The sequence below is a fragment of the Ciconia boyciana genome, chromosome 4 (assembly GCF_034638445.1).
Source record: "Ciconia boyciana chromosome 4, ASM3463844v1, whole genome shotgun sequence".
In the NCBI taxonomy this organism is placed as follows: domain Eukaryota; kingdom Metazoa; phylum Chordata; class Aves; order Ciconiiformes; family Ciconiidae; genus Ciconia; species Ciconia boyciana.
In genome coordinates, this window is record NC_132937.1 from 57,629,169 (window position 1) to 57,654,855 (window position 25,687).

General features: G+C 41.3%; 1 protein-coding gene across 1 annotated transcript in view; it reads left to right on the plus strand.

Annotated features, from left to right (window-relative positions):
* The window catches only part of TRPM3 (transient receptor potential cation channel subfamily M member 3), a 288,488-nt gene extending 263,639 nt beyond the window's left edge, over window positions 1-24,849 (plus strand). The window contains exons 21-25 of the mRNA XM_072858792.1: window positions 101-275; window positions 9,217-9,367; window positions 9,926-10,125; window positions 11,339-11,471; window positions 23,400-24,849. Of these exons, the coding sequence (XP_072714893.1) occupies window positions 101-275; window positions 9,217-9,367; window positions 9,926-10,125; window positions 11,339-11,471; window positions 23,400-24,849 (2,109 nt within the window). The remainder of the gene's footprint in view (window positions 1-100; window positions 276-9,216; window positions 9,368-9,925; window positions 10,126-11,338; window positions 11,472-23,399) is intronic.
* The last annotated feature ends 838 nt before the right edge of the window (window positions 24,850-25,687 follow it).

The window sequence follows — 25,687 nt, forward strand, 5'->3', positions numbered from 1 at the left end:
GTTTTTTGCAGCATATAATAATAGGAATATGGACAAATAAGTTCCTCTAATTCTTGTCCCTTCTCTCTCTTTCTCTCTCTTTTCCTGTCATTACATTCAGATGATAGACATGATGTACTTTGTCATAATCATGTTGGTGGTTCTGATGAGCTTTGGTGTCGCAAGACAGGCTATTCTCTTCCCCAATGAGGAGCCTTCGTGGAAGCTGGCGAAAAACATTTTTTACATGCCTTATTGGATGATCTATGGGGAAGTGTTTGCAGACCAGATAGACCGTAAGCAAGTTTATGATTCTCATACTCCAAAGTCAGGTATCCAACTTTGATCAGATGCTGTCCTATTAGATCATGTATGTGTGCTCAATAAATGGCTCAGGATAGAGGAACTCCATCACAGAGAATAGTCACAAAAATATTTTTTCAGCTAATATTGGGGTGTCAGTTTCAGAACATGCTTCTGGCATCACTTCACAATTATTTAACCAGAAATCTGCAATGCTAAATTATCTTGCATATAAAGAACATTTTAAATGGTTCCTTTTTACCAGTTGGGTGAGAGGGATACCCTCCCAGGTATCCACCATGAGTTCGTTGGTATACCTGGGACATAAAAAGTCACTTCTTTTTTTCTCATCCATTGGTTTGATTTTAGACCTAAATACTTTTTACCTAACTTCATACTAAGCATCAAGTCTAATAATGCTGGGTTAGACCTTCAGCTCCTACACTTCATGAGGATCTAATCCAATGTGTTTTTTTCTCTGTTACCTACTCACTCCCACCACCTTTATGCTAAACCATGTGATGCAATTCTTTGGGGACAGTAGATCCATTACTAGAATTTTGCTTTATTTATTTATTGGAAGGCAAGACTGTGCTCACGTCAGTGCAAACAGAACAAAAGCCAGTATTTCATATACTATCTCCTCAGGATTCATTTGGCTGGTGATCAGGAAAATGCCAGTTTTCTATTTAAATTAAACCTCCTGGTGCCACCTGGTGCATTATGCCAAAGGAGAGGGGTGGTCATGAGAAATGATGCTGTAGATGAACATAGTAAGAATCACAAACAATGTATCTTTAGCAAACACTGACATGCAACTGATGTTCATCATTCCTACTTAAATATGCGTAAGCCTTGGCAGCATTTAGAAGCGAGTATCTTTTCCAGTGGCAGATGGCATCCATTAAAGCTCTGTTTAGGATATTCCTTTTTATCCTATGTACCACCTTAGGAGAGGGCAGTGTTTTCATAATTTATCTTCTGCTTGTACAGTATTGACCAAGTTTGAATGGAAAAAAGGTGTTGATTTTTCCTGAGCTGGTTAAGGTAATAAATGTATCTATATCACCAATAATCCCCCCAACTTAATGGAGTTTCAGATGGACAGACGTATATGTATCACATGGCAGATATTTCAGCAGTTCCATGTTCATTTCTTCTTCCTGGTTAGCACAGAATCATTACTGTGGATACAGATGAAACCTCTTTTTTATGTTTACTTCCCCACTGTGTTTTCAGAGGCAGCATGGCATGCAAGGAAGTAAATACCTAAAATCACAAAGCTTCTCACTGAGTTTAGCTTTTTACCTGATTCCCTCATTTTTATCCTTTTTCCTTTCCTTTTCTTTTTAAAAATTCATTTCATTTCAAAGGCATAATAGCTGGGGGTATCTTGTTCCAAAAGCATAAGAGAGGGATAAAGGTTTATCCCATTAAACTATGACTTCCTTCCACAAGCAGAATTCTGCCTGTCCCTCTACAAGTGGCCATTTATTGATGTTGTACTAAGTAACTACCATAGTGCAACAAACATGGCAACTGGCTGAATAAAAAGTTCTTGGTATTTTTTTTAATGAAGTGCTGATTATAGTTGAGAACCCTGAAACCTGAGAAACTAAAGTGTCTTTGAATGAAGCATGGTTTTTAAGTATGAAACAAGGGTGGCAGGCTCCATACCCTTGCATGAGGATTTAGGGATAGTCTCGTGTGTTATTCAGATGCCCAACATTTAAACCTTGCAAAAAGATGCAGCGTAATTTCTTCTGAGGCTTAGGGAAAGCAAAATTCCTGATGGTTTCAACTCCAGCTCAAAAGTGTAGACGTGTTGTTCTGTCTGTATCAAGGAAACTAGGAGTTGCAGCAAAAGTGGTGATGCCAAAATGAAAAGCAGCACCTAGTTCCTCCTTCCTGAGAGACAGATGATGCAGGGAATTAGAATCTGCCACTCTTTCAGCACAAAAATATGTGCAATATGTCATGTCTGTCTGAGGCTTGGTTGTCTCAAAAATGTTTCCTCTGGAATAGACTGGGAGCATGAGCAAATGGTTGGTGATGTTGTTATACAATCAAAATGACCTGATTGGCACCCAAAAGGTTTTACTAGTATACTTACATTTTTTCACTATTTGGAAATTTGTTGTTATATATATTTTCCAAGTTGTTCTAAGCTAAATCAGCCACTGTATTCATGTTAGAGTACTGAAGTATTTGTACTTTCTCAAATAAGATAAACATGTTCTAAAATTGTTATGCTACTTCTAAACTGCAATTGAACTTTATAGCGTGGAGCAGATTTTTTTATTACTATTATTTTAGAAAACCAAAAGGGTTTCTTTGTGGTTTTCTTTATATTTTGGTGTTTAATATTACAATGTTATTTGCAAGTTTGGGATTCAGCAAAAGTGCTGATCTTGGAAGTGCATATACATTTGAGTCACACTCCTGGAGATTATCCTAGTGTCTGAGAAATGTACAAAAAAAGTACGCTACTCTAAAATTTCTAACTTACTTTTCTTTTTTTTCATTTTCTGTTGATTTGTGAAGCATGCCATTAAGGCTGACCAGATACAATGTCTGGATCCATCTCATCAGCTGGCAGCCTGTCCATCCAGTGGGTCTACTCTGATTTTTATCTCAACACATTGCACAGTTAAAACACCAGCTAAATGTCTGTCTCTGAAATAATGCATGTCATATACATTTACATTTTTACCCATAATTTCTGTATTCATTTCATTTTTTAAATACATATGTTAACTGGAGTGTGCATTAGTGTCCTGTTGGCATGTGATCTCATCTTCAACTCAAAAGTGGGGACAGAATTATGTCTTCACTTCTGGGAGTATGAATACATTATTCAGTGGTGTCATTTATTATCAGTGATGTACATAAATACTACATTCCTACAAATTCCTGACTATCAACCACTTGTAAAGGGGAGAAAAAGAAGCAGAGTAATCTTCTAGAACTGTATTCAAATTTTCAGGTAAATTCAACAAAAAGAGCAAAACCAGTCTCAAAAGTAGTTCCTCTCAGACTGACAGTTCATCACAGCTGCGTTAGCTGGGGGAGGAAGGAGGATCCGGGTCAGGGAACCAGTGATGGTATATGCAACTATCTCACTTCTAGGCTACCTTTCCTAATCCAGCTGAGCCTTGTGCTGCCCGATGGGATCCACGGGGAAGCAGCCAGCCGCTTAGCTCCTTTAGTGAATGCCTGTCAGGAAGGAAATCCACAAACGCTGTAAAATCTCTCCCAAAGTTCACCTCACTTACTTTGGTACTATTGCTCACAATTTTAGCCAAAAAATTCACAACGCAGTTGTCACACGCAAAGAACTTTGTTTTCACCTTACCAAGCTATCTGCCCCTCCAGAATACTATGGATAGAAGTACATACAAAATACTGAAGAAGAAAGGATTATTCAGGGAGGAAAGGATTATAAAGAAACCTGATTATTCAGGTTTCCTTAGTAAAAAATGTAGACAGATGACATAAATGGCAACTTGAAAAATGGTAGTCACCTGTAGAAAACCAGTAGCAGACCTCACATTTTCCTTTATTCAGAAGGCAAAGCAACTGAGAGTGCTGTTAGCCAACACGGGTTTGGGTTTTTTGGTTTCGGCTGTTTTTCAGATTTGCCTGGTGTCTCACATGTCAGATTTGCATCTGGATTTTCTTTCCAGCTGACGGTATTTCAAGTGCCATCTGGAATCTGAAGATCAGTCTGAGTTGTGTTTGTTCCCTATGCCTACTCCCTTATTGGAAAAACCTACATAGTTTAAGAGAAAAAGATGGGGCCTCCTTCTCTTTCACTTGTATTGGAGAAACGCCAAGTAACCAGAATGCAGTTGTTTGAGAAGATGAGAGAGGATTATACACAGGTTTTAACTATCCAATGAACTTAAGAGGAAACTATAATTTCTACAGAGGACTTTTTAAAAATTCTTTAAATTTCTTAGTCTGTTAGATTTATTTTTTTTTTTAAGTTCTAGAAGGTTTCTTAGTATAAATGAAAATTTTGTACTAAATTCTATATGATCTTAGAGGTTTCATGCTTTTCATGTCTCCATAGGAGCTTCCTGTAAGGGCTGTCATTGGCATGGATCATTCTGGAATTAGAACAAACAGAGCAGCTTTACACAAAACAGAACAAATCATACCTGTGTGCTTTTTTGCCTTTTTTTTGTTCTGTTTTTGCATCTGTATTGCAGCTCTGCAGAACAGGCAATATTTTTAGCATTGTTGGACAAAAGCAGAGGATAAACTTTGTGCACAGCCCACGCACCATTCGAAAGTCTTTCTGGCCTGAGTTGCACAGTATTCCCCTTCCTAGCACTCCTCTGAGATTGTATCTTGGGTTCCATTTGGTTGGATATTTTTAATGTGGGGGGGAAGAGGAGGGAGAGAAAGCACTAGCGAGAACAAGAAAAATACAGGGATTTACCAAAAATTATCATTAAAATACCAGCAGATTGGAGAGACACTTCAAAGTCATTTTTAATGTGGCTGAGGGCAAGAAGCAACATGTAAGGTCACGATGCTGTAGTTAAAGCAACTTTTTTGAAGTAATGAGACACTGTTCAATTCCCTGGATGTTTCTGCTGATGAGCAGAGCAATGGTGTGAGATTCAGAGTTCCCAGAGCTCCATATTTTCTCTGTCAGTGAAGAACTGGACAGCCCTAGGCAGCTCGCTTAGCCTTTTTTTCAATATTTACCAGCCTGGCAACCTGGTAAGGTTGCTTAGACATTTGATTAAAAAATTAGAAAATGTTTTCACATCCTTTGGGTTCAGTGCAGATCAAAATTGGAAGGTGCCTATATACTTATAAACAGGGTGATGAAAGTGCATTTAAAATCTGCAGACTTGAATTAAAAAAAAAGATGGATTGGTTTGTTAGTTAATATGCACTCATTGGTTTCCTTATTCTTTAGAACTGTGATCATATGAACCCATTCCACAGTTTCTTGTGATTTCACACAAATCAACTTGTATTGTAAAAGTGGTATCCATTTTTACATGAGAAGTTTTCATCAAAGCCAAAAAGCTATTTGGTAACAAAGCTGTTCAGTTACCCACTTTCCTTTCTCCATTATTTCCCAAAACTACTTTGGAAGGGTGCAGCTGGGGGAAGAGTCATGATGCAGAAATTTGCACATATTGTTTTCCAAGCCCTCCACCCAATACCCAGTAAAAATGAGCAGTGCCCATGTCGTGACAGTAATTACAGCAGGGAAACAAATTCTTCTCAAGCTCCGCCGCCACTTTAGGCCTGAAACACAGAGGCATGCATTACTGCTGTTTGCTTTGCAACTATTTGCTGGCCAGGAAAGAGGAAGGGTTACGTATGTAGTAGGAAAGGCCCATACAGGAAACTGTAAACGGGAGCCAGGAAGGAAAAATAAGCATAGGAGGAGATTGTGAAAAAGGAAACAACAGATGCAAAAAACATGTACATCCACAGATGTCAGGATACAATATTTGAAAGCTGAGTGAAGTGAATGCATGTAATTGAAATTAAAACTCCAGCCATTTATTATTTTCTAAAGTGTGAGTTCAGGGCTTAATGTTCGACCTTTATCCGATGGCCTGTAGGTATCAGACTGATTGGGTTTTTCAGCTACCTGAAATAGGCATATAGTTGTAATAACAGAATTTTTCTTCAGCAAAACATTTCACTAGAATTAAGTACTCTGTGTATTTTTTGTTCAAGCAAGGCTGTAATGTAAAAAGATTAGTATGTTTTCATACATGTTAAAATTGTGCTTTGAAAAAGTTTGTTATCACAATATGTTACTGCACATACTACAAAAATTACTGCATTTCTCCAAACATAATTAAAATTGTCAAACCATGTTACATGTGAAAGGCAGGTGTGGATCCCTCAGGGACAAGGCACAGCACTCAGCAAATGAAGGGTTTGGCTTTATGGAAAGCATAGCGTGACCACAGTGGAAGCCCCTGGACACGAACACTCATCAAATGGGGACCTGACGCAGTGGAGCCCTGCTCGGGAGTGAAGCTCAAGGGAAAGCACCACAGGGGCGGATAATAAAACTTGTGCTGATTAACATATCATGCATATGCAATGCCCTGTTTTGCTCATTAGCGACCTCGCTGATGTAATGCAGGTGCTGTTGTCTGAATTCTGAGGTCTGCAGCTGGCCATCGCGTTGGTGCCTGTGCAGGGGTATGTGCAGGTGAGGGGGAAGCGAACTGCCCCAGCTTGCCTTAACAAGGAGATAAGACATGCTTGGGACTTCTACATACTCGGACAGGGGAGGCAAACTGTCCGGAGTTACTGTAACAAAGTCTTCTCGAACCCTACAAACAGAATTCTAATTTCTTAAATGTAAACAAGTATCTTCATTGTCTAAAAAGAATATCATCACTACTTTTAGCGTCCTGCCAGAGTCCTCTGTCCTTTTTCATAGAGAGAGAAATTTCTGTTTCTGGTTTCCTGGGAGTAATTATTTTAAACAAACAGTTTATTTAATAGTGGAAAAAAAATCCTTTACAATTAATGTTATATTTGAAGGATGGAAGATGTTCAGTGATGTGCAGTGGAACACAGGCTTCTGCATTTTGGACACACATCACACATTTTCTCATGCAGCTGCAGATATGAAGATTAAGAAGGGGGTTAGTTCTCCGTAAAGTAAGGCATGAGATTAGTATTCCCTTGTTATTTAAAAACTGTTCCCACAACAGAACGTGCAAAAGAGAAAATCTTTTGCAAACCTTCAGGACAAGCCAAACATCTATGCATGTATAGAATAGACTATGGGAACTTGTCTTTGTAGGAAGTCTAATTTGGCCATCACTGTGTGGCATAAACTGACAGGGATGCATTAATGGTCTTCTAAATACTCTGTTGTAGGCAAATAAAGCTGGAGAAATCATTTGTGTATTGGTAGTTGTCAAAGCTGATTTTTTTTTAGATTAAATTCTCCTTTTTTAATAGAAAAAAATGGGATAATAGAATTGTAACCAGACTTTGAGCTGAATTTTTGATCTCATTGATCTAAGGTTTAAAATATGCTTTTCACCAACTTCTCTCGTTGCCACAAAAGACATTATTTCTTTTATGCTGTCTTCTTGTGTGCTGTCTTTAGACAACAGGTTTCATCAACTGATAGAGTGATTGTTCAGTTACTAGTGAAATCATGATGGGTTTCGGTACTGTCTTGTGTTGGACTTTGTAGCTCTGAATCAACATGTGAGCAAGCCAGTGTTTCCACACAAACAGAAATGTAAGTCTCACATTGAGTGCTGATACCAAGAGGTATTGAATGTCCCAGTTTCTGCTAGGTGAAGGCTGAGAGCACATAGCCTTGCACTCACAGCAGCTCACAGATGGCATTTTGAATGTCTAAATGAAACCGCTGCTTGGAGCAGTGCGGGAAGCATGAAATCAGCACTAACTTAAAACGATCTGCAAGGTGATGCTTTCTGTGAAATAAAGAATTGCATACTCTCAGCCCGTTCCAGTAATAAAATGTATTTTTGTAAGCAGGAAGGACTAGTGACACCATGGGACCAGACACAACAGAGCTACTTGTAAAAGTAGGATTGCTTGTATTTGGCTTTGCCATTTCTTTTTCCATGAGTTGAATATTTTGGGACAGTTTTTGTTTGAAGCTGGTGTATCATGTATTCTTCTGTCCCATACGGCTATAATATTTCTATAGCTAACAGCTGTATGTAGTGCCCAAAACCAAGTACCTCAATCACATGTAATATCATATGATTGCCAGTACAGACACCCACAGTTGAATCCCATGCTCTGTGAACCAAGTTCAGAAGGACCTTTTTGAGAACAAGTAATAGTTGGTATTGGAAATCATGGATTTGTTGACACAGGGTGGGATTCTACAAAACATACGGCACTGGCAAACTTTGTTGTCCATGAAGTCAGTGGGAAACTCTCATTGATATTAGCAGGAACTGAGCCAGCATTAAGCACTTTGAAAATTCCTCACTTAAACTTCTTTTTGATGGGGACGAGGGGAAGCTAGCAGTAGTGCTGTGCAAAATTTACTAAGATGGTTTGTATATGTAAGCTGCTTCTTCAGTTATTTTATTGAAGAGCTGATTGCAGAGGTACTTAGGACCACTGGGACTGAGGCTAGCAATGCATAAACTGAATCCATGCTTGCAAATGAAGATCACCCACCACAGCACATGAAGGCATGTACAAAAATAAGCAAGGAAAACTATTTCACAATGTTTTATCTCCCCTTGCTTCAGTTCTACAACATTAATACTGAGAACATTTTCCAAAGCATTTGGGGAGGAAGCAGGTGGCAGCTCTGCTGCCTACATGTCCCTTTACCTGGTATAGTAAAGACTTGATAATCTCTCCCACTGTTTCTAGGCATGCAGTCAAAAGTCCTTAATAGCAGAGGGTCATTATGAATATGTCCCAGAGGGGCTCGGGGCAGTACAGTGCACAGCAATAAACGTCTACTCTTTAATTTACTTTCATGTACTTTTTCCTAATGCTGTTTATCACATGCCTCTCCATCAATCAAAAAAGACCAAGCTTTCACCATTAAAAAAAAATACATAAGCTTTTTTCCAGGATTAAACATTTTGATCATTTTATTTGCACAGACACTAATTACTGCCAGAGTACCATGATATTTTAGCTGTATGCAACCAGACAGCTTACCCACACCACACGTCTCCTGCAATTTCTGAGGATAATATCTTGAAATTCATGGCAAATAACACACAATAACAAGAACTGCAGCTTGTAAAATCTGTGATAGCAAGTACAAACTTCTTGGGGGGAACATCAATGCCACTGTTATTTGGAAGATATTGCTTTGGCAGGCAGGCCTTTATAAATATTTAAATATTTCTGTAAAAAGCACTGAAAAAATAAGCTTCATTCCCATTTTGCATTTTCTTGCATTTTTGTTCCCAGCTCCTTGTGGTCAAAATGAAACCAGAGAAGATGGCAAAATAATCCAGCTACCACCCTGCAAGACAGGAGCATGGATTGTTCCTGCCATCATGGCCTGTTACCTCTTGGTTGCAAACATCCTTTTGGTGAACCTTCTCATTGCTGTTTTCAAGTGAGTGACACATTGCAAAGTATGGGCTTGGGGGGGATGGACATTATTCACAGCCTAAGAAGGCTGCTAAGCTGAAGACTTTGGCTGAGACCCATTTTGAGAGGATGTGAGGGTGAGAGGGAAAGAGACAATAGCTTGTCTCCAGGGAATGAGGGAAATGCCAAGTTCTTCACATTGTCTCATTTCCAAGGACAGACACCCAGTGGGAATCAGGGCAGAGAAGCCAAAAAATTTAAAGTTCAGTTATGGCATCATTCACTCCCGATATGGAAAACAAGAATAAATAATATATTTTCCTGTCTGGTTGAGTTGTTGTAAGACTCAGTGGTTGTACAGAACAGACGTACACAGTAGTAAGATACTTTGAAATGGCCGATTGCCACTGTGCTTTGCTGAAGCACAAATTTATTCATTTCTTTTTTTCTTCCTCTTTTTGCAACAAGGAAACATTTGCCACTATTAGGGAAATGTGTCTAGTTAAGGTGCTGTCATATCGTCTTCAGCAAAGTACGCAAAACCATTTAAGTCTGATGTTATTGTCTTCTTCTTGCCTTCTAGCAATACATTTTTTGAAGTCAAATCCATATCCAACCAAGTATGGAAGTTTCAAAGATATCAGCTAATCATGACGTTTCATGAAAGACCTGTTCTCCCACCGCCTCTGATCATTTTCAGCCATATGACTATGATATTCCAACACCTCTGCTGCAGATGGCGGAAGCATGAAAGCGACCCAGATGAGAGAGACTATGGATTAAGTAAGCCTTAGACAATTTACAGAGTGGGACTTTCCAATGCCCTTGATAATATCTAGTGTTTGACATGAATGGAGGCTAAGTCCAGCACCTTGATAACCTTTCCAGCAGAGAATTACTTTTAACTGAAAAATCTTACCTGAATCAGTTAGTTTTACCTGCATTGCCCAACCCTTAGTTTTCTTCAGAGCGTTAATGAGGCTATGCTTTTCTGGGATTTTTGGGGATTGTTGCCCTCTTTGTTCCTTCAAACCAAAGGGGTTTGTTTTGCTGTTGCTAGAGGTCTGTTACTGCTGGAATTCTTCTTACAGTCCATCACATTTCCAGATCTCAGTTTTATTTCTGAAAATACAGAGAGAGCATTCCTACTTTTTGAGCAAACAGCACATACTTTCCTCAACACACTTTTTGCCTGGATAAGCTGAGAGACGGTGAGAAGTAATTATTTTGTAGACACATGTTCTCTCCTTGACACTGACTCAAACTGGAGGAGTAGCTTCTCCAGACGCTTTAATGTGAACTCCCATAAGCATGATGGAAAACCTGTCAGATTATTTTGATAACACTTTCTCTCCTCTTCCCTATCTAGTTCTTCAAAGTAGAAAATCTCCACCTCCCCCAATGTATATGCCAGAGGCAGGCAGCTAAGGGATGTGCATCTCTTCCCAACATCAGCCCATGCCACAGCCCACTTCTCTATGAGGAGGGAGCTAGAGCCATGTGGTGGCACTGCAGATGCAAGTGCAACCAGACTGCTCTCCTCCCATTCACATCACACTGTCTGCCACAGCCCTTGCTGCTGCCTGAATATATCAGTTCTTGCCACGTCAAATAGATCCTCTGTACTCTCAGACTCCTTTCCTAGGTATTTCCTCCTTGCTAATTTGATTATATTTGTATCAGGTTACAGGTGGGCTTTGGCTCCCACCCTCTCTCCAGGACCTGAGCAGCAGCTGTGTTTGGATCTCACGCAATCAAAACACATTCACGTTTGCTAAGCATTTGCCTGCTTAAGTGTTTCTGTCTCCAGAATCATATATAATTGAAGCCACTAATTTGGTAATTAGCTGCATCTATCTGCTTTCATACCAAAATGCCAGATAAATTTGAAGCCTGCTTTTGAAAAGTTTAGTCCATGAATTCCACAGTAAGAACAATGTTGTTAATTTCACATGTTAATCTTTGCCATATTCACATTTTCCCATTGTTTCCACAGAACTTTTCATAACTGAAGATGAGTTGAAAAAAGTCCACGATTTTGAAGAGCAGTGCATAGAAGAATATTTTAGAGAAAAGGATGACAGATTCAATTCCTCCAATGATGAAAGAATACGTGTCACTTCAGAAAGGTGCACTTTTTTTGTTTGTTCTCTCATAAGTTGACCTGGAAATGTGTTTCTGTTGCCATTCCCACCCTTCCTTTCTTTTTCTTGAAAAGGGAAACATTGGAGGTATTTTTTAATAAGTCTTAACTAAAAAGCAGAGTAATAAAAGGTGGTGATTTCTTATCTCTTTTTTTTCTTTTTTGTTAAAGCAAACGTTCCTCAAAGTTTTGAAAACGTGAATCTTTTAACCAGTTGTATTAGAACACAACTGATGTGGTGAGAAACACAAATTGTTCTTGCATTTCAGTTCTTAAAGCAGAACTTTAGGGCACAAGTGGTCAGAACACAATGGGAGAGTAAATGAGAGTTCCTCAGTGAAAACTGTGGCTTTAAGACTGACCTGCTAGCCATTCAGATAAAGAGCAAGCCTTGTTTCAGGATAGCCTTGCTAGGTAAGCTAGTTTCATCGAGAGCAACAGAGATCTTGCCATTAATTTAAAAGGAACTAGACATTTCACCTACAGCAATGAAATGCACAGAGGACAAAGGTAGTATGTTAATTTAGTGGAAGTTGCCAGTTTTCAAATTCTTCAGTCCTAAAAATTCATAAATCTATTCATCTGCTGTGGTGCCTATATGCTTTCACCACACAGCAGCTGAGCAACAGAGTTAAATTCTGAGGACAGAGTTTGTTGTTTGATTCATAGCACTGTTACTAATAAATATTTTAGGGCAATATCCTGTCAGATATTCATAAAACTTATGAACCACTGAATACTCCATTCCCTGAATACTTCACTTTAACTTGAATAACAGAGGTCAGGTGACTTGTCATTGTAATCGATTACACAGATATAACACTCTTTTGCTTATACATAATCTCCTAGCACTGCCCCTGATGCACCTACAGAAAATATGTTTTCTGTAGGCAAGGAAACACGCTTTTAATTTGGTTTTGAAATAAATCTATCCCAGAGCAGGATTAGCACATATAATATCCTTTAATCATCTGCATTACTGAAAACAGCACTCCTAAAATACATATTTTAGAAAAGGATATTAGAGGGGAAGTGTGGTAAGGCATGGAATGGCTTCCTCTTAAAGAACAGCCAAGTAATCCAGCTCTACTTGGTGTGGAAGAGACAAATGAGGAATGAAATGATAGAGGTCTGTATAATTCTAAGTGCAAGGAGAGGATGAGTAGAAATCAATTGTTTGCTGTCTCTCCCAGAACAAGATATAGGGGAGCAACAGATTAATCTAGCAGGTGCCCAGGTTCAAAATAAACAAAAACAGGTTATTTTTTTCATGCAGTAAGTAGTGGAACAGAGCAAATTCTTGAAAGCTGATGAGGTCTAAAAGATGCTGATGATGTCAGATAAAAGTCTACATGGGTTCACATGGAGACTAGACAAGCTTATGGAAGAGAAATCCAGTAAGGACTGCTAAACACATAGAGATCATATTGAGCCCATGAAGTTCTTGAGCAGAAAATGTTTAGAGACTGGAGAATATAAGGGGGGAAGAATTACATGTGCTTCAAAGTAAGATAGTGGGCTAAATTGATCTGTGGTCCAACTGAGTACCTTTTTTCTTGTGTTCTGAAAGTCCAGTGGTCAGAGAACTAACCCAAAAATCACGGATGCAGGTTCAAATCTCTGTTCAGGCATAGCTTTCCTTTTAGTGGCCAAGGAAAGAAGAGGTATGTTTGAAGCCTCTGTAAATAAGTAATCCAGCTGGGACCTCCCCTACATTAGGCAACTGCTCTAAGTCCTTGAAAATGAATACATAACAGTCTGCTTTTGCACTCTGTGCTGGCCCTGTTTTATAGGAAAAGAGCCCTTATCTCTATTTTAAATGAACGACTTAAAGCACCTCGTTCCAGAAGAGAGTTCATGATTATGAATCCTAAATGAAGACAATCACCTGAGACCCACAGAGAAATAGTTCTTTAAAAATCCATTTACCTTCGCCAATAGTGTAATGTGGAAACCAGCATGCCCCAGCTCTGTAAGGGAGACACAAGTAGCAACCCCATGGGGTACAGAGGTCACTCCCAGACCCAAGCACGCTACCAGCACTTGCAGCAATGAAATCCCAGGTGAATGCAGTTCTCATCTCATAATAGCTCTCTTCTCTCCTTGCCAAACCAACTGCAGTGCTCTGCCACACAAGGCAAGTGCAAATACTTCAAAGATCTGAGGAATACTTTAAAGATGTTTGAGGAATCAGGGCTATCTAAGTATCTTAAATAACACACATTTTAAAAACTGGATGCCCCGGTCTGTCATTTTGCATGCAGTTATGGCCAGGGAAGTATCCCTTGAAAAGTTCTTAATCTAAAACACCAAACGTCTTTTTTCTAACCTGTGGAACATTCAAATATTTAAAATCCAGATTTGCACTTTATAGTTTCTATACAGAGACATCTTTGTACAATTAACAAGATGTAAATCAAAGAAAACAGAGAAAATGCAAGACTACACAGTTTCTCTTCCAACGTCCAGTCATTAGCCTGTAGTAGTAGACCAAGCACAATACCTACATTATAGCCATGAGATATCAGCTTAATCATCTGTCCAATTAACTCAGCTTTACACAGTGTAAAATTGAATCAGAAAGCCCTGCAAATGTGAGTGAAGCTCCCCCTGAAGACCTTCCATTTGCAGGAAGCTGAGGATGCTGCTCGGCTCAAGGAGGATCATGGGGACGTTTACACGGCACTGGGCCTGCTGGCGACGGATGGAGTTCAGCTGTCTCAAAGGAGGAAAAGGATTCTCACCCACGAGCTGGCAGGGGTCATTGAGAGGGCTTTAAACTAGGTTTGAAGAGGGGAGGGGATGTAACCAGGCTCACTAGAGAGGAGCCTAAGGGTGGCATACCAATTTTGGGAGTGAAATCGATAGCCCAGCTCAAGTGCATCTACACCAATGCATGCAGCATGGGCAACAAACAGGAGGAGCTGGAAATCATTGTGCAGCAGGATAGCTATGACTTTGTCGCCATCACAGAAACATGGTGGGATGGTTCTCACGACTGGAGTGCTGCAGTGGATGGCTATAAGCTCTTCAGAAGGGATAGGCAAGGAAGGAGAGGCAGTGGGTGGCCCTGTATGTTAGGGGATGTTTTGATTGTGTAGAACTTGGTGATTATGATGATAAGGTTGAATGCTTATGGGTAAGGATGAGGGGGAAAGCCAACAAGGCAGATATCCTGCTGAGTGTCTGTTATAGACCACCCAACCAGGATGAAGAGGCAGATGGAACATTCTATAAACAGCTGGCAGGAGTCCCACAATCGCTAGCCCTTGTTCTCGTGGGAGACTTCAACTTACCGGACATCTGCTGGAAATACAATACAGCAGAGAGGAAACAGTCTAGGAGGTTCCTGGAAGGTGTGGAAGATAACTTCCTGGCACAGCTGGAAAGTGAGCCTACCAGGGGAGGTGCCTCACTTGACCTGCTGTTTACAAACAGAGAAGGACTGGTGGGAGATGTGGTGGTTGGAGGCCGTCTTGGGCTTAGTAACCATGATATGATAGAGTTCTCAATTCGTGGCAAAGTAAAGAGGGGGGGTGAGCAAACCACTACCATGGACTTCCAGAGGGCAGATTTTGACCTGTTCAGGACACTGGTTGAGAGAGCCCCTTGGGAGACAGTCCTGAAGGGCAAAGGGGTCCAGGAAGGCTGGGCATTCTTCAAGAAGGGAATCTCAAAGGCGCAGGAGCAGGCTGTTACCATGTGCCATAAGACAAACCAGCAGGGAAGACGACCAGCCTGGCTGAACAGGGACCTTTTGCTGGGACTCAGGAAAAAAGGAGAGTTTACCACTTTTGGAAGAAGGGGCAGGCAACTCAAGAAGAGTACAGGGATCTCGTCAAGTCATGCAGAGAGAAAATTAAAAAGGCAAAAGCGCAGCTAGAACTCAATCTGGCCACTGTTGTAAGAGATAATAAAAAAAGTTTTTACAAATACGTTAACAACAAAAAGAGAGCCACGGAGGATCTCCCTCCTTTATTGGATGCGGGGGGGAATATTGTCACCAAGGATGAGGAAAAGGCTGAGGGACTTAATGCCTTCTTTGCCTCAGTCTTTAATAGTCTGACCAGTTATCCCCAGCGTAGTCAGCCCTCTGAGATGGAAGACAGGAACGGAGAGCAGAATAAACCCCCATAATCCAGGAGGAAGCAGTTAACGACCTGCTACACCACCTGGACACTCACAAGTCTATAGGGCCAGATGGAATCCACCCGAGAGTACTGAGGGAGCTGGTGGAGGAGCTTGCCAAGCCACTCTCCATCATTAATCAGCAGTCCTAGTTAACAGGGGAGGTCCCAGACGACTGGAAGCTTGCCAATGTGATGCCCATCTGCAAGAAGGGCCGGAAGGAGGATCTGGGGAACTACAGGCCTGTCAGCCTGACCTCAGTACTGTGGAAAATTATGGAGCGGTTCATCCTGAGTGTGCTCAACAGGCGTGTGGAGGCCAACCAGGGGATCAGGCCCAGACAGCCTGGGTTCATGAAAGGCAGGTCCTGCTTGACCAACCTGATTTCCTTCTATGACCAGGTGACCCGCCTAGTGGATGAGGGCAAGGCTGTAGATGTTGTCTACCTGGACTTTAGTAGAGCTTTTGACACTGTCTCCCACAGCATTCTCCTAGAGAAGCTGGTGGCTCATGGCTTAGGAGGCTGTACTCTTTGATGGGTAAAAAACTGGCTGGATGGCCAAGCCCAGAGAGTTGTGGTGAATGGAGTTAAATCCAGTTGGCAGCTGGTCACAAGCAGTGTTCCCCAGGGCTCAGTTTTGGGGCCAGTCTTGTTTAACATCTTTATCAATGATCTGGATGAGGGCATTGAGTGCACCCTCAGTAAGTTTGCAGATGACACCAAGTTGGATGGGAGTGTCGATCTGCTTGAGGGTAGGAAGGCTCTGCAGAGGGATCTGCAGATCGGCTGGATCGATGGGCCAAGGTCAGTTGTATGAGGTTCAACCAGGCTAAGTGCAAGGTCCTGCACTTGAGTCACAACAACCCCATGCAACGCTACAGGCTTGAGGAAGAGTGGCTGGAAAGCTGCCTGGCAGCAAAGGACCTGGGGCTGTTGGTTGACAGCCGGCTGAACATGAGCCAGCAGTGTGCCCAGGTGGCCAAGAAAGCCAACAGCATCCTGGCTTGTATCAAAAATAGTGTGGCCAGCAGGAGTAGGGAAGTGATCGTGCCCCTGTATGCGGCACTGGTGAAGCCGCACGTCGAATACTGTGTTCAGTTTTGGGCCCCTCACTACAAGAGAGACATTGAGGTGCTGGAGCATGTCCAGAGAAGGGCAACGAAGCTGGTGGAGGGTCTGGAGAGCCAGTCTTATGAGGAGCGGCTGAGGGAACTGGGGTTGTTCAGCCTGGAGAAGCGGAGGCTGAGGGGAGACCTTCTCGCTCCCTACAACTACCTGGAAGGAGGTTGTAGCGAGGTGGGGGTCGGTCTCTTCTCCCAAGTAACAAGTGATAGGACGAGAGGCAACGGCCTCAAGTTGCGTCAGGAGAGGTTTAGATTGGATATTAGGAAAAATTTCTTTACTGAAAGGGTGGTCAAGCATTGGGACAGGCTGCCCAGAGAGGTGGTGGAGTCACCATCCCTGAAGGAGTTAAAAAAACGTGTAGATGTGGTACTTAGGGACGTGGTTTAGTAGGCATGGAGGTGTTGGGTTGACGGTTGGACTAGATGATCCTAGAGGTCTTTTCCAACCTTAATGATTCTATGAGAAAGAAGGGCTGGCAGAAGCCCTGTGTGAAATACCTGCACCTGGACCTGGACCTGGTCCCCTCACTGCCTTCCCTCTCCTCCACGCATCTGTGATATGCTCACCTCTTGCTTGAGCAGCTCCTAATTGCAGCTGGTTTTATAGGAGTGCTGCAGGTCCTGCTCGGAGGAAGAACAGCTACACACCATAGGTGCAAAGCCCAGTACGCCTGAAAGAGGGAGTAGGGCACTAGCACTGGAAGGGAAACGGGAGATGGGAACAGAGTCTTGCTTTGAGGCTCAGCCTGGGTGGGTCCAGGAGGCAGCTTAGGAGCTCAGGAAAAAAAAAGAGACAAGAGATCCTGTTTCTTGCTGCACTGACCTGGGTGTAAATGGATGATTTCAGCTAAGTGGTCAGTGGCTGTGATGGCTCAGGACCACAGCGTCTTGTCTGACTCACCTACAACGAGCTGCAGTTTATACTCTCACCTTGGAATAGTCCACCCTGGCATCCTGTGGGGCCTGTCTTGGTTCAGCAATCACCTTACTTCTCTTGTAATAAAGAACACCACAGAGGTGTCCAGATTTGGTGTCACCACACAGAATCTCTCCTTCACCTGATCCTTTCACATTCAGAAATTAAAAGCGTGAAACGACACTTGATGTTTCTCCTCCCGTGACCCCAGGTACTAAGTAACTTGGGGGAGTAGCTCACTAGCGAGGATCTCACACAGGCACATGGAAGTAGCAGCAAGTTAGCAATACACATCAGAGGACGTGATTGACTAAGTGGAAAAACACAAAGCAGTACAAAGCTGTAAGGTGTTTCCCTTAACTGTATTTATCAGGTTAGGCAAATCTTGGTGAATCTCCTGGAGACCCATCAGGAAAGCAAAGTTGGACAAATTCACTTCATTGCAGCAGAAGAATCACAACTTTTCCTGGAGAGCCTTCCTTTCTAATCACTGTGAAACTTTCAGTGGCACATTTTGACCAGCACAGAGACATGCATAATATGATCAAAAAAGACTGCACTATTTTTCTTGATCTGGCATGAAGCCACTAAAACAATCTCTTCAGTAGGCATTTTTTCCATATGGACAGGTCTCCACTCCTTCAAACCCAATGCAAAACTTCTTGTTGATTCCAAAGGGAGCAGAGTCACATCCTAACAGTACTCAAAAAGCAGAAAAGCTGGTTGGAGTAGATGTTATTATGTCATCTTTGGTACTATACCGTGACCATTACTACAGCACCTTAACACTTTATAGTCTGCAGTGCAATTACACAAACAGCATGTCCTGGTTTCAGCTGAGATAGAGTTAATTTTCTTTATAGTGGTTGGTATGGGGCTATGTTTTGGATTTGTGCTGAAAACAGTGTTGATTGATAATACAGAGATGTTTTAGTTGTTGCTGCACTAGTCCAGGACTTTTCAGCTTCCCATGCTCTGCCAGGTGCAGAGGAAACTGGGAGGGGACACAGCCAGGACAGTTGATCCAAACTGACCAAAGGGCTATTCCATACCACATGACGTCATGCTCAGTATATAAAGCTGGGGAAGAAGAAGGAAGGGGGGGACGTTTGGAGTGATGGCGTTTGTCTTCCCAAGCAACCGTTACGCGTGATGGAGCCCTGCTTTCCTGGAGATGGCTGAACACCTGCCTGCCCATGGGAAGGAGTGAATGAATTCCTTGCTTTGCTTCGCTTGCATGCGCGGCTTTTGCTTTCCCTATTAAACTGTCTTTATCTCAACCCACGAGTTTTCTTACTTTTGCTCTTCCGATTCTCTCCCCCATCCCACCAGGGGGGAGTGAGCGGGCGGCTGGGTGGTGCTTAGTTGCTGGCTGGGGCTAAACCACGACAAGCATCTGTGTGAATGAAGACATAATGAAGACATTATCTTGATTTCAAAGATGGCAGGTTGAAGTGCACAGAAATACATTTGGGTTGGTAAAAGGACCGCTACTGAGCCTACCAGATCTGGCCTCACGTGCAGAGTGATAGTAGGAAAGGTCTGTGAATCCAGCGGCATCTCTCTGTGGTCACCAAGAGTTAAGTGGTCTTAGGCTACAGATGGGAATGCAGCCAGGACAACCCAAAGTTCTTAGCCTGCAGAAACCACCACACCTGGGAAAACTGGCTGGCCACTTGCATCAGCAATGCTTTAAAAAATATGTCAGGCAAAGTACCAATAGCCTGTTACAGGCTTGGGAACTGCTGTCTATGTTCTATTTAAATAAAACCATTCTACAGTCACCTATAACAAGCAGGGTGGATACCCCTGTAAGTGACTTTCAGTGTCTACAGTCTTTGTGGCAATTGAAAAGGATTTTGAAGTATAAATTATGCCTTAAAAATGGATATAGGTCCCAAAGGGACTTGTGAACCTAATTCTAGCATCCAATTAAGACGTCTACTTCTGAAAAGAGTGTCTTACTCCTATTAAGTCATTACTTCATTTAAATTATTGATGAACTGATGTGCAAAGGTTAAAAATAAATATAATCCAAATGAATGCCAGCAAAAGCCATAATCTCCCAAACCATAATTAAAAAGGCTCATCACAGTTAATATAAAATCTTTTCCAGGTTCCCAGTTCTGACCTTTTATTTTTTTCCTGGTTACTGAATATTGTCTTCAGATAGTCCATGTTTGTTTCACTATTAGAAATTTTTAAGCTTCAGCAGAGCACACTTGATGCACATTTTACTTATAGACTCCTCTTTTTCTGTTCTCATTCTCTTCTGTTAGGATGGCTTGGCACCTTCTCATGCATTGGATAAATTTTGCTGTAAGGAAAAGCATAGGTGCAATGGAGGCATCATAGATATTGTGAGATTTGCCAAAAGGTTTATACTATCTCCAATACACATGGAAAAAAAATCCAAAGCAAAACTTAGGCATTCTTATTTTGAAATAGTGTTTTAATTCAAAACTGTTCCTGAAGGAAATACAGCTCTAGCTGTCTATTCACCGAGTGCAAGATCATCCAACAATACAGGAAAATAGAAAAATTTCACTTAGTAAAACATTTTAAGGTTATGACTGTATTTCTCCAGAACCTCTTATGTCCAGAGTGTTTGGCTGATCTGATTTTATCATATTTCTAGTAGGATTACTCCCAGAGCATGGTGCTGTTCTGTGTGATAAATGATTGCAGAACTGATATATCAAATTAATATAAAAGAATATCACTAATTAAAAGAATAAATAGTTGATAAAAAATCTGGGAGTGGCCATATGCAATATCTATAACAAAAGGTGACTAAATTCAGCTAATAGCTTTGGGTTTGGAGGAGATCATCATCACTCAAGCTTTCTTTTTGTGCATAAAATTATATAGTCAGGGCCCATCCAGTGTAAATACATGTATGTACTTCTCAGTTATCTGTGCACATCTCTGGTCACCCCTGGTTTCTGAACCCAGACTGCACTATCCTTATCTTGTTGAGTTTCTATATGAATTTCCCACTACTGTCAATGCAATCACATCTGTGATTACTTCCACAGCAACCAACAGACCATGTAACTCAAAAGCCTCTCTTCGTCTTGGCCAGCAATACCACCAGTCTTACACTCTGTGCCTCTGGCAGTAGCTAATAGATCATGTTCAGGGAAGGCAGGACAAATATATGAACACATACCAGCAAGGTATGAATCTAGGTTCTTCTTGGGATGCATTAGTTGTGTTCAGTAGCATTGCATAGCCCTCACGTGAATGCAGGATGCAAAACTTACCTCACTATGGACAGTTCTACTCATATTCCAGATACAAATATGTAACCAAGTGCAATAATTCAACTGGCTATGTTTGTATTAAAAATTATTTCATTTGTGTACATCTCTCAAAGCAAGCAAAAAAACCCAAAAAAAACCACCAAAACCCAAGACTATCCAGTTAGTTTCACAGAATGTTATAAATGCATTCTGGTTCTTGGGTAACTGTTGCTGGGGTGAATGCTTTTGTTCATCATCATCTGAGCATTCTCAAGTAAAATCCAGGAGGTTTCTCAATTGCTCTATATGCCTGACAGCCCTAAAATTGTGATGTTATATCTGTTCATCATCTTGGAGCAGTTGTTACAGAATCTGAATGTGTGACGAGGCACTCAATTATTAGCTGATAAATATTTCAAAAATATAATTGTTTTTATAAAGTAGCAGTTCAGATAACTAATAACATGAGGGAAATTCAACTGCTTCCTGTATAATCTGCTCTTTCACTATGGAATTATACCCTGTGCTTGCAATAACATTAATCTGTTTTGTTGGACAAGCTGGTAGAACTAGAGGTAGACTGGTGCCTAAATGATATAAGATGAGTAAAATTAGATTCTTTGAAACTAACGGTTCATTTCTTAGCAGTGATTACTTGATCATTCACCTGTTGAAGTCTGATGACAGGAATACAGTTACTGCTTCACATTTGGTTTGCTGTGCTTGTGCTTTCAAAACTCACAATCTTCAACAGAAAAAGCCCATATTTCACAGGAATGTGAGACTTGCTGTAGGGAGTGGTGTCACCCTCCTCCCTCTCCTCTCTTGTGCGGGCAGGTTGCTGTTGCTCATCACCACGAGGTAGTCAGACCTTAGTGTTTCACCAGCTAAAGTTCTGTGCGTTAATTAACAAGGCGTTAATGCTGCCCAGTACTCATTCATTGCTAAAATTTGGTTTCCTTCTGGGCAAGAAGAGTGTTTATGGTGTTGCCAGTTCCAGGTCACTCATCCTGTTGGAAATTCAACTAGCAGTAGTAGAAGATTCTATTTATCTCATCAGAAATCCTGGCTATGGTTGACAGGGCACCTATTAATATTTGAGTATGAAATGCACTAACAGGCAGAGAGTAAGACACTTGTGAAGAGAAAAGTATGGAAATCCTGCTGTTTGGTATTTGTCGCTTCTCTGTTCATTTTTCAGTGTCTACAGGAATGGGGAAAACCAGAATTGTAACATTAAAAATCAGACAAAGATAACTATATAGATGTGTTGCTTTTAATACTTCTTTGGTAGATAATGGAGGTTCCTAGTCTACCCTAGGGACTACAATCAGAGAAAATAATTATGAGAAGAAATTTTTTATGTGCTAAAGGCAATTTCATTGTGTAAAATTAGAGGACTCCATATAAATCCTTCAGCAGAGATGTTTTACAAGCCAGAAAATTGAAATGGTTGAAAGCTACCAGCATAAATTAGTACACAATTCACCTTAAAGTCAAAAACATTTTAAAATGAGCCAGATCGACAGTGTAGAACAGATATACTGAAGTTTAAATTAGGATAACACATTCAATTATTACTTATTAATACTTTAACTTTTTATTCATATATTATGATAGATAGCTAATAAATAACTTTAAAATCCATCATTTTAATCCCTAAACTATTAACACAGACTACCTAAAGAACAATCACAGTAATGGAGCAATATTACTGTGTGTACCCTATTATATCTGTTCATCATCTTGGAGCAGTTGTTACAGAATCTGAATGTGTGACGAGGCACTCAATTATTAGCTGATAAATATTTCAAAAGTATAATTGTTTTTATAAAGTAGCAGGCTGTATTTGGTTTGATCAGTGTTCTCCCTGCAGTTTTCATGCATACTTTACTTGATATTACCTACATTCAATACAATAGCTGATACTTTTTTTTAATATATGTATCTGAGCTAAAAATTAATCAGAGAACAAAGAAACTATCTCCTTAGGTCCGCATAGCACTAGCTGGTGTAAATCTGGGGTGAACACCAGAAAAAAAAAAAGGGATGTTACCCATCTTCTATGACATATTGCCTACTTTCATTACGTCATTTAGTTCTGCAGTTAACTGCAGTGGTCCTGCCTGTGGCACAACTGGGGATAATGTCATGTGGCATCTGCTCTAAGTGTTATTCATTCATAACAACCTAATTAGATGTTTTGGCAGCAGACAGCCAGCAAATCATATTAACATTTCTGTAATAAACCCTGGGATAGGGAACACCCAAAAACCCCTCTACATTACGCAGCAGACACCCCTAGTTTAACCCACTGGAGCAGTTTCCTGAGAGAGTGGTATTTGTTTGCTGAACCTCTTTAAGCAGGGTTTTGAAGCAGATGAGGTGTAGACTGGCTTTGAATTTTAAGGCCCATTTGTTCCCATTTGTTTTGGTGACCTATTAGCTGAACATCACTGCTTCGTAGAAATTAACCTGTTTAATTCTTCCCATTTTTAAGGGTAGAGAACATGGCTATGCGACTGGAAGAAGTAAATGAGCGAGAGCACTGCATGAAGGCCTCTCTGCAGACTGTTGACATCAGGCTTGCTCAGCTGGAAGATATGATGGGACGAATGGTGACCGCCTTAGAAAAACTGACCGGCATAGAGAGAGGTGAGACAACCAAGATACGATCCAGGACCTCATCCGACTGTACTGATGCAGCCTACATTGTGAGGCAGAGTAGCTTCAATAGTCAGGAAGGAAATACTTACAAGCTTCAAGAGAGCATAGATCCCACAGGAGAAGAGTCCATGTCCCCAACATCTCCTACGATCACACCACGCATGCGAAGCCACTCTTTCTATGCAACAAATATGAAGGACAAGTGCGGGTTGGAAAAGTTTGAAAGCATTTTTAAGGAAAGATCTCCAAGCCTGCATCGGGCTATCAGTTCTCACTCGATAGCAAAAGAAATAAAGGTTCCCTTAGCCCCTACCAGCACTTTGTCAATTGCCCCAGACTCCAGAAGGCCTTCGTCTTGTATCGACATCTACGTTTCTGCCATGGATGAGATGCATTCTGACACAGAGCCCCTTGACAGCTCCATAAATATTCTTGGTACTGGAGATGCAGCTCTGCAGGCTCACATAGCCTCTTCCATTTTAGCTAACAGTGCGTACATTAGCAGTACACCTGGTGAAAAAATTTCTGGCAGGAGTCTTGATTACGAGGAAACCTCTGGAATAGAAACAAGAGCGTTTTCTTCAGACTATTCGCAAATCACAGATTGCCAAATCCCCTGGGATTCAGACCCTCCCTTGTATCACACTTTAGAGCGATCTAAAAGCAGTCGTTATCTGGCTACAACTCCATTTATTTTGGAGGAAACACCAATTGTGAAATCTCACAGTTTTATGTTCTCTCCATCTCGAAGCTACTTCAGCAGCCTTGGTGTCCCAGTCAAAACAGCGGAGTACACAAGTATTACAGACTGCATAGACACGAGGTGCGTGAGCGCTCCCCAGGCCATCGCAGAGAGGGCCAGTTTCCCTGGAAGTCTCGGGGGCAAAGTGGAGGACTTGGGATGCTGCCACCCAGAGAGAGAAGCTGAACTAAGCCACCCGAGCTCTGATCATGAGGATACTGAGGCCAAAGACAAGAAGGGGATCCCCTTATCTCCTCAAGACAGCAGTGCTACAAGAACTCTGGCCAACAGCATCCCACTTCCAAAAATAGAGCGGGCCAACAGCTACTCTGCAGAGGAGTCCAACATGCTGTATGCACAGCACACGCGGAAGAGCTACTCTATCAGTGACAAACTTGATAGACAGCGAAACGCAACAGGCCTGCGAAACCCCTTCCAGAGAAGTAAGTCCTCGAGGCCAGAGAGCAGAGGGGACAACCTGTCCATGAGGAGACTGTCAAGAACGGGAGCCTTCCGCAGCTTTGAAAGCAAGCACAGCTAGGCCTAGACAAAGCTCACTGGCAGTCTAAGGGTCATCTGCTCTCCAGTCCATTTTTCTTAGCAGAATTAAAAAAAAACTCACGTCACCCTGTGTCAACTCCAGTTGGCATCAGCCACCGGTCAAGGGAGCACATTGTCAGCCTCAGCATCGCCCACTGAGTTACTGCATCTTGACCCAGTTGACATTTGCACTTAAGGAAAAAGGGAGGGATGAAAGCTTTACAAAGACTTCAGTAAACAACAGGAATAACAAGCCCCCTTTATGAAGTCACAAGAAATAAATGAGTAGGTTCAGAAATCTGCCTTTTATTAGAAGGCATCCTAAGATCTTTGATCATTATTCAAGTTTTTAGGATGCAGGAATTAACTGGCAAAAAGAGATGTACAAATTAGATGTTCTAAACTTCAGTCACGACTTCTTTTTCATCTGTTTCACCGTTGTGATGACTGCTGAAAAGCATTTGTTATTTCTGTAGGAACTGGCAGCAAACAAACCTAAAGTCTCCCAAATCCCTTGCATCCCACACTTGTGGAAATGAAGAAAGATGAACAAGATAACAACCATAACGTTCACTTGTCTCTTTTTGTATCAACTTCTAGTGCCACAAAAAGTTTGTATTTTCAAGAGCAGAAAGGGAAATGAAATGCCTTTTGTACTGCAACTTAAATGGAGGAAGAATTTATGTTAAAATATCAGGTGATTTCCTGTATAAAACAGGCATTCTAGATTCTAGCACAGCTGAGCAAGCTCAGGATGAATGTAATTAAGCGGAATAGTATATATTTATTTTTTTACCACATTTGTCATCAATATGTTGTCTCACTAAATCAAAGGATGT